Below are 10,676 nucleotides of genomic sequence, written 5' to 3'. Positions count from 1 at the left end.
ATCTCTGATTAAACCATGGATTTCTCATCTGCATTTCATTTTTTTAGCTTTTGGACTGGGACGAACTTGTCTGCTGTTTCCTTACACTTCTGCGTGATGTATTCCATCATGTCTTGCGCCGTCTTTCCCCTGAGCTCTGTTTCCCATGTTATATCTGTCAGAAATTTTCTTATCTCCAAATAGTTTCCCTTTTGGAATGCCACCATTTTGTTTTCAGTTCCCCTCTTTGAGTTCATAAACCCTTCTTCGACCAGATACTCAAACGTCAGTACACTGTACTGTGACCGCTCATTCATATAATATCACTCATATATATATAACCCACATATATCACACATATAATCCCACATAGTCAAATAGATGTATTGATAGATGGATAAATAGATGGAATAGATAGATAGAAAGATGGATAGACATTTAAATATAAAGTCCACTTACTAAAGTTAAAATTAAATATGTACTTAACCAAATAATCCCATATTGTCAAAGAGATGTATAGATTGATGGATGGATAGATGGATAAATAGATGGATAGATAGATGGATAGCTAGTTGAAAAGATAAATGGATATATAGATGGTTATATAGATGGAGAGATATATGAACATTTTAATGGATGGATGCAAAGATGGAGAAATATGTGAATATATGGATGGATAAATTGATGGATGGCTAGATAGTTAGTTGGAAAGATAAAGAAATAGATAGATGGATTGGTAGACAGATGGAAGACAGTCAGAGCCTGACAATGGCAGGTATACCCAGAGTGCAGTATATATATCAGGAAGCAGTTTACATAATTGTTAAGGTGTCACACGTTACAGAACATGTAAAGAGACATGTGTGCGGAATATTTACTTGTGAAGGGAATATTTTGTTTTAAATATATTAGATTTCAATAGCATCAGTTTCAGTTAAATATTTGTTCAATTAAATTATATTTTATTATTTGGAAAATAGTGCACTGTATTTTTTAAAAACTCCACATAAATAATTCCTCACATATATGGGGGTATTTACATATATAAATAACTAAATTGAAATAAATCAGTTCCTTCTTATTATTGAAACTTCAGATTATTTAAATTAACTAAATTTGTTTTTTCTAATAACGAAAATGAATGTCAGTTTAGCTGAACAGGAGCTTTTGGTTTAGCTGGGACGCGTGTCAGTCACGTGAGCCCATCTCTCCTGCCGACATGTGGCTATTGCGTCTCTCTCTGGGGACGACCCTTATTCTGGATAATACCAAACTCAGCTTCTTTGAGATTGAACATCAGACTATTGACAAGTTACATTATAATATAAATCACGAATATTGTTCACTTTATTCAATTACAAATTATTGCGATATTTTCGTCTAGAGTGCTTACCCCTGGGGCTGGTGTTTCCTACCTTCTAACCATACTCTCTGTAACTATGTGGCAACACTGTTTTTTAAGGAGTGAGTACGGGACTGAGGCACTTCCCTTGTTATGGGAGAGATCAGTGAGCAGTAGCATCATAGGAGTTACGTTAACACTAAAGAAAACCAAGCACGGCTACACTCGTGTGTCCCGCTTGGAAGTCCATGATGGAGCGTCTCATCTCCTTCGGCAGGGAACATTCATGTCCCATAAAATTTTCTCTTATTTTACAACTTAAGGAAAGGTATTTACTTAAGGAGAGGTAAATACCTCTCCCGGAAGTTTCAGTTTCAGTTTCAATACCATAGGACTGGTAAGTCGGGAAGAGAAGGATGGGGGAGGCTGCAGAAATCTTGAGCGAGGAACTGGAGACGAGGTGAAGAGGTGAGATGAAAGATCGGTGACCCAACCACCATGGGTAAGAATTGCAGCTGATGCTGTAGTTTGGCTGTAGAGTGGAGTGTTCATTGTTGCTCGCTGATGTGTCTTGCTGGAGGCAGGGCTTCTCGTCGCGGTGTTCTTTAAAGCAGCTGGCAGTTGAGGGTTCATTACAGGTGTTGATGTTAAATCATTTCGTTATTGGTCTTCTTTTTTGTTGACAATTTCATCAAACTCTGATCTTTGGTCTTCTTCTTGGACTTGTCGGTCTTGGTCGTGGTAGACTGACTTGGTGCTGGCCTTGTGGTGCTATCGTTGGGGGTTGTTGGTGCGGTGTCTTAAAGGAAATCGGCAGCTGAGTAGTGACATATCCGTGAAGGAGGAGATGGTGTTCCAACAGACACGTCCTCATGCGATTCATCAAATGAGTGAAGAGCAGAGGTGGTAGATTGCGAAGATAGTGTTCTCGAAGGTTGAGTTCTTGAAGGTTGAGTAGCAGCAGTGGGTACTGCAGCAGAGGGGACTTCATAGTATAGACCCTCTACAGGGTCACACCCAGGGTCCATTGAAGCTGAATTCACCACTGGGACGGGTGAAGGGTTAGCAACAGCCGGAGAAACATGTGGAGCAGGAGCTGACAGTAAGTCTAAAAGCGTGGCCGCGTTCACAGTGATGTCACGGTTAGTAACTGGAATTGTAGTAGAAGTGGGGGGTCTCAGGAGGCAGACTCTTGCGAGCTGAAGGTACTACAACAGGATCTGAAGTCTGCATTGTAGTGGCGGAATCGTCGTCGGATGTAGAGTCGGCATCCTCCACAGGGTCAGTTGCTGGAGTTGAACCCGGAGTGTTGTAGACTTCTTCAGGAACAAAGAAGGTAGGGAGACCGTTCGTTTTGTGGAAAATTTTCAGGAGTCTCACAAATTCTGTGGGGTTAGTGCCAGCAGTCATTCTGGCCGTCGATATCAAAGCTTTTACTGTGCTAGACAGTGGTTGGCCGGGATGGGGTGGAGGCGACAATGGCTGGTTCGATGTGTGGCTGGTTGGTTGGGAGCAAAGGCCCCCATTGGCTGCTAGTGGCAGTAGCAGTAGAAGTGGGTCGTCCTCCCGGAATCACAGGGAAAATGGCGGCTTGGACGTTGAAACCTGAAGTTGAGGTGGACGCTGATTGGTTGGTTGCACCAGGGGTGGTGGTTCCGGTAGAAGATGTGTTTTTTCCATGTTCTGGGTGACTTCTTGTCTATGAGGACAACGAATGGAGATTGCAGGATGATCGCCTTTGCAAAGCAAACAGCATAGTGTCTCTGACGTGCTGATAGAATAATGGTGATCAGCTGAACAGAAGTTACACTTCTAAATCCTCTGGTTACATTTGCTGGTGGAGTGGGTGTACTCGTAGCACCGGAGGCACTGGTTGACCATGTGGAAACGTTCCATCTTCACACGGAATGGAGGAATGTGAATACCGAAGCTGTAAACGCCATTTCTGGTAGCCAGAGTAGCCGAATCAATGGTCCGGAAGGTCTGCTTCAAGGAGCAATATCTGTTGAAGAAGTTAGCTTTATGGAGCTGTAAGCCCGGGTTGGATTCAGTGAAGTCGGTCATGAATGCGCTTTCATCTGCTAGATCTTGATCAGCGATCCATTGGCTGAGATCGTGAACAATGACAGAGCGAGCAGCCAGCTACTGACGTGGGAAATTGAGACGGAGGTGATGTCTGAGAGAAGTGGAGGTGTAGAACAGAACTTTGTCAACTTCCTCATCACTCTAAAAGTAGCAGAGGATGTCCGTGCCTTCCTGTCTGATGTCGTTAGGTGTCACTCCCGCAACTTCTTTAAATAGCTTCAGGAGGGATGTCTTGGAGAACGGGTGCTCGTCAAGGAGCGTTCCCCGGATCCTGTAGCGTTTGTGGCCCATGGTGAACTTCCTGGTGGCCGATGGGTCTCTCTCTCAAAGACTACCCGTCACTGAAGATGGCCTCCCGTCTCTACCCGGCATAAAACACCAAGTTAGGAGTGGGGTCTGACCATCTAGAGAGACGCAAGTCTTCTGCCAATTATTTACCCACCCTGCAGCGCTAGGTGCGAGAGAGATCGTGATCTGTGATGTGATCGTGATCTGTGATGTGATCGTGATCTGTGATGTGATCGTGATCTGTGATGTGATCGTGATCTGTGATGTGATCGTGATATGTGATGTGATCGTGATATGTGATGTGATCGTGATCTGTGATGTGATCGTGATCTGTGATGTGATCGTGATCTGTGATGTGATCGTGATCTGTGATGTGATCGTGATCTGTGATGTGATCGTGATCTGTGATTTGATCGTGATCTGTGATGTGATCGTGATCTGTGATGTGATCGTGATCTGTGATGTGATCGTGATCTGTGATGTGATCGTGATCTGTGATGTGATCGTGATATGTGATGTGATCGTGATCTGTGATGTGATCGTGATCTGTGATGTGATCGTGATCTGTGATGTGATCGTGATCTGTGATCGTGATCTGTGATGTGATCGTGATCTGTGATCGTGATCTGTGATGTGATCGTGATCTGTGATGTGATCGTGATCTGTGATGTGATCGTGATATGTGATGTGATCGTGAACTGTGATGTGATCGTGATCTGTGATCGTGATCTGTGATGTGATCGTGATCTGTGATGTGATCGTGATATGTGATGTGATCGTGATCTGTGATGTGATCGTGATCTGTGATGTGATCGTGATCTGTGATGTGATCGTGATATGTGATGTGATCGTGATATGTGATGTGATCGTGATCTGTGATGTGATCGTGATCTGTGATGTGATCGTGATCTGTGATGTGATCGTGATCTGTGATGTGATCGTGATCTGTGATGTGATCGTGATCTGTGATGTGATCGTGATCTGTGATGTGATCGTGATCTGTGATGTGATCGTGATCTGTGATGTGATCGTGATCTGTGATGTGATCGTGATATGTGATGTGATCGTGATCTGTGATGTGATCGTGATCTGTGATGTGATCGTGATCTGTGATGTGATCGTGATCTGTGATCGTGATCTGTGATGTGATCGTGATCTGTGATGTGATCGTGATATGTGATGTGATCGTGAACTGTGATGTGATCGTGATCTGTGATCGTGATCTGTGATGTGATCGTGATCTGTGATGTGATCGTGATATGTGATGTGATCGTGATCTGTGATGTGATCGTGATCTGTGATGTGATCGTGATCTGTGATGTGATCGTGATCTGTGATCGTGATCTGTGATGTGATCGTGATCTGTGATGTGATCGTGATATGTGATGTGATCGTGAACTGTGATGTGATCGTGATCTGTGATGTGATCGTGATCTGTGATTTGATCGTGATCTGTGATGTGATCGTGATCTGTGATGTGATCGTGATCTGTGATTTGATCGTGATCTGTGATGTGATCGTGATCTGTGATGTGATCGTGATCTGATCTCCCGGAAGGAGAAGTATTTAAATTTTCTATATTTAAATTCTTTTTAGTTTTATTTTAATCTAATAATTTATTTTGTAAACAGTCGTCAGACTGTATGTATTAAAATATAAGTACAGACATAAATACGTTTGATATTCTGTAAGTTCGTGACGCAGCCATCACCTTTTCTCCATAGTGAATGGAGGAATTAAATACGATTCTTTCTGTTTCGGATAAATCTAACTTAATTTTATTTGGTAAATTATACACAGCAACGAAAAGTATCTTTATCTGGTGTATATTTAATTAATTAAAAGATATATAAATTAAATTGAACCAGGTGGGGAAATTTTTCCACAGTATGCAACATAACATACTTATGGCATCACACAATACTCCACGATTAAAACATATCACACGACATCCTATATTGAATATATAAAACTGAACCTATGGTGTCATGCATTACAAAAATCATATGGTGCCCCAAAACAAACTTCACATATTATATCAAACAATACACCACCTTAATCTGTGATTTTCACTGACTGTTGGCTGTATTATAACAGCTTGGTAATTGTTATTGGTTTAGCTTACATGACTGCCAGACCCAGCATTGTTCATTATCGTCTTGTACCGTGTATGGGTACTGTTGTAACGAATCTGTATGATCTGGGCTGGGTTGATTAGATAGGATCACTCCTGTTGCAAGATCCCACATTTTTTTAATTGGTTCCAACTACCCTCCTCACTCGTCTGGGTGATTTGTAATTGGTACTGATCTGTTCTTATTTAAGGAATTATCACAGTTGCTGGTTTAACAGAATCTACAGGAGGCGATGAGTTAAACCGCAATACCAGACCTCTCATTAATTTTCCTCTTGCAGAAGGTATGAGATTTATTCCTTGCATTCTCTTTTTCGAGAGAATGTAATTGTTGTAATAGTCAGATCCACCAGAACACCAGTGGCCTTGATGTTAGAATGGACTTACAGTTCATCCAACTTCACCCCATTTTTTCAATGATGTCTTGCAGTCGCCCAAGACCAATTACGTGTAGGTCAATCAGGATTTTGTCAACAACAATGGCATACACCAGTACGGACATATGGCTTCCCCACACCATAAGCCTATAGTCCTGAATTAGTAAGAAACCAAGAAATGTTTAATGTTACCTGAGTAATGGGCGATTAATTTAATGCCTTCTGTCGCCCCCATTGGCAATGAATGTCTAATGGGAGTCTTTATCAAACAACTTTCTAATATTTTTTAGCTCCTTTATGACTAATTAATTATGTTGGTTGAAAGGTTTCAACTGCATTAGCCTTGAACAACAGGGCATTAATATTATCGTCTACCTTACAGTATTTACTGTAAGGTAGCACCAGCATATTCACCCCTTCTGTGTCATAAGTTGGCAAGCATCTAGTGCCCCGTTGCAAGTGCTGTACACGACTGATATGGTTTGATAATCTGGGTAGGTAAAGCCTCTGTATATTAAATGATCCTGCTTGTAAAACAAATAGTTCCATCCAACTGTGGCACTAATTGGAGACTCAAGCTTTCAGTGTACAGATAAAATAACAGGTAAAGATTGGAACACCAGAGAGTTTCCCATGCTACCTTGCTTCCCTTTAAAATCTGCAGCCTTTGGATTGTAATTAGCGTGGGTTTGTCAGGGGTTATCTTGAGATGATTTCGGGGCTTTAGTGTCCCCGCGGCCCGGTCCTCGACCAGGCCTCCACCCCCAGGAAGCCAGCTGACTAACTCCCAGGTACCTATTTACTGCTAGGTAACAGGGGCATTCAGGGTGAAAGAAACTTTTGCCCATTTGTTTCTGCCTCGTGCGGGAATCGAACCCGCGACACAGAATTACGAATCCTGCGCGCTATCCACCAGGCTACGAGGCCCCCCTCGTCACCTGACTGAGTTTGTCATGTGGCTTAATTTTGTCAAAGGTTCGCAAGATTGATAGCTGGTTTTAGACACTTTGGCTTTCTCTCTGGGTAAGAAACGCTTTATTAAGGTGTGAGCAAATAGTTGTTAGAATGTCAGTAGGTACTTTTCACTGTATAATTAGTTTTAAAAACCTCTCAGCTTCAATAATGTTGATATATGTGCAGAGGGAACTTAATAATGACTCCACCTTAAAACGAAAACTCTGTATGGACTCTGCATTGTTGGTTGGTGGAGGCAAGTCTAGCAGGTGGAAAGTAAGATGGTCATAAACAGTTTAGCATTATAATGTTTCCACCTTAGTAACTTGACTACTTTATGGTGACTATCATCGATGTGGTTTATATTTACTATCACAGACTTAACTTTCACTTCCAGAGGCTCTTTCAAATAGGTAAACTTAGTAATATTACTTAATGTTAGTTTGGGGATTATACATGTGGATGAATTCCCCAAATTCCTTCCAGTTTCGCCAATTTTCCTTTCAACGGTGGTTAAATTAGATGTGGGGAGGATTTACATTCTGTTGTGCTTTAATATTATTTAATTTATGGAACTTGGCTTGGACATTATTCTCATACTGAGCCAAGCTGTATTGAATATGATCGAACTGATTAGTTACTGACTTGTCAACTGGGACTTTCTTCATATAGTTTGCAGCTGCATGGTTCACTTCCTGGAACATGGTTTGTGCTACTTGTGAATTACTGTTCAGTAACGCAAGACTCATGTTATGATTAGTTGCTAACTGTTCGCACTTATATAATTACCATGTCAAGTGATTCTTAACCTTTAAGTTTAACAAATAGGTGGGGGATGGTGCTCGTTACATATAAATAAGATAAAGCTGACTTGTGAGTCCTCATCTCCTCGAGCACTCGTCCAAGTTCCTGTACAGTGACGGACTGGGTCTGAAAATAATGAATGCCAGGAGACAAAGGGGCCACCCACAGCTATTAGGCGGTCATTTAATTTTATAAGAAAAAATACGTAAGTGGGAAAAAGGTACAATCTTTTTTTTTTTAATTAAATGTATAATTTTTAGTAATTATATTGCGCTCTGGTTGTCACTCAAGGTGCTGCGAAGTCTGCAAACTAAGTCTGATTCTGGTCTGTCTTCCTGGCTACTGGCTATCCTTCTCTGTCTCTTAGTAATATGGACTTAGAATCCATATATATATATATATATATATATGCAAACAAGCCTGAATGGTCCCCAGGACTATATACAACTGAAAACTCACACCCCAGAAGTGACTCGAACCCATACTCCCACAACTGGTATGTACAGGGACGCCTTAATCCGCTTGACCATCACGACCGGACATAAGGAAGTGATAGCCGAGGCTATATGAACCACTTCCCCGCCGGCACTCGGATGGTAATCTTGGGCATAGCATTTTATCAAATCACCTCATTCTTTGGGGCACACGTGAGGAACACAAATGCAAACAAGCCTGAATGGTCCCCAGGACTATATACAACTGAAAACTCACACCCCAGAAGTGACTCGAACCCATACTCCCACAACTGGTATGTACAGGGACGCCTTAATCCGCTTGACCATCACGACCGGACATAAGGAAGTGATAGCCGAGGCTATATGAACCACTTCCCCGCCGGCACTCGGATGGTAATCTTGGGCATAGCATTTTATCAAATCAAGATTACCATTCGAGTGCCGGCGGGGAAGTGGTTCATATAGCCTCGGCTATCACTTCCTTATGTCCGGTCGTGATGGTCAAGCGGATTAAGGCGTCCCTGTACATACCAGTTGTGGGAGTATGGGTTCGAGTCACTTCTGGGGTGTGAGTTTTCAGTTGTATATAGTCCTGGGGACCATTCAGGCTTGTTTGCATTTGTGTTCCTCACGTGTGCCCCAAAGAATGAGGTGATTTGATAAAATGCTATGCCCAAGATTACCATCCGAGTGCCGGCGGGGAAGTGGTTCATATAGCCTCGGCTATCACTTCCTTATGTCCGGTCGTGATGGTCAAGCGGATTAAGGCGTCCCTGTACATACCAGTTGTGGGAGTATGGGTTCGAGTCACTTCTGGGGTGTGAGTTTTCAGTTATATATATATATATATATATATATATATATATATATATATATATATATATATATATATATATATATATATATAAATATATATATATATATATATATATATATATATATATATATATATATATATATATATATATATATATATATATATTAGTATATTTTGGTAGTCTTTCTGTCTTTCAAGCAGTCTTTCCTGTAGACATATATTATTAAATATGACCGAAAAAGTAAGATTAATAATTCTAACACGAATTTTCTCAATCTTTCGTACATTTCTTTTCACTGTTGGTGGTAATTCAAAAATCAATTCTCCAAAATTGAAATAAAAGAAATAAAAATGAATTTTGGAGAATTGATTTTTGAATTACCACCAACAGTGAAAAGAAATGTACGAAAGATTGAGAAAATTCGTGTTAGAATTATTAATCTTACTTTTTCGGTCATATTTAATAATATATATATTTATATATATATATATATATATATATATATATATATATATATATATATATATATATATATATATATATATATATATATATATGCGAACAAGCCTGAATGGTCCCCAGGACAATATGCAACTGAAAACTCACACCCCAGAAGTGACTCGAACCCATACTCCTAGGAGCAACGCAACTGGTATGTACAAGACGCCTTAATCCACTTGACCATCACGACCGGACATAATGAGGTGATAGCCGAGGCTATTTGAACCACCCCACCGCCGGCATTCGGATAGTAATCTTGGGCATAGCAATTTACCAAATCACCTCATTCTTTGGGGCACACGTGACGAACACAAATATATATATATATATATATATATATATATATATATATATATATATATATATATATATGTATATATATATATATATATATATATATATATATATATATATATATATATATATATATATATATATGTATATATATATATATATATATATATATATATATATATATATATATATATATATATATGTATATATATATATATATAATATATATATATATAATATATATATATATAATATATATATATATATATATATATATATATATATATATATATATATATATATATATATATATATATATAATATATATATATATAATATATATATATATATATATATATATATATATATATATATATTATATATATATATATATATAATATATATATATATATATATATATATATATATATATATATATATATATATATATATATATATATATATATATATATATATATATATATATATTAGTATATTTTGGTAGCAGTCTTTCCTGTAGACATATATTATTAAATATGACCGAAAAAGTAAGATTAATAATTCTAACACGAATTTTCTCAATCTTTCGTACATTACGCTTCACTGTTGGAGGTAAATCAAAAATCAATTCTCCAAAATTCATTT

At 39.0% G+C, this 10,676-nt stretch overlaps 1 protein-coding gene across 1 annotated transcript; it reads right to left on the bottom strand.

Moving 5' to 3' along the window:
• Positions 1-3,840: 3,840 nt before the first annotated feature.
• LOC123750132 (serine/arginine repetitive matrix protein 5-like) lies at positions 3,841-7,863 on the bottom strand. The gene is made up of 2 exons (XM_045732254.2): positions 7,699-7,863; positions 3,841-5,241 (listed from the first exon to the last, which is right to left on the bottom strand). The coding sequence occupies exons 1-2, from the start codon at positions 7,861-7,863 to the stop codon at positions 3,841-3,843; spliced, it is 1,566 nt and encodes a 521-aa protein (XP_045588210.2).
• Between the last annotated feature and the right edge of the window lie 2,813 nt (positions 7,864-10,676).

This window comes from Procambarus clarkii, unplaced genomic scaffold (assembly GCF_040958095.1).
Source record: "Procambarus clarkii isolate CNS0578487 unplaced genomic scaffold, FALCON_Pclarkii_2.0 HiC_scaffold_99, whole genome shotgun sequence".
Classification (NCBI taxonomy): domain Eukaryota; kingdom Metazoa; phylum Arthropoda; class Malacostraca; order Decapoda; family Cambaridae; genus Procambarus; species Procambarus clarkii.
This window is presented reverse-complemented; position numbering and strand designations above follow the sequence as displayed.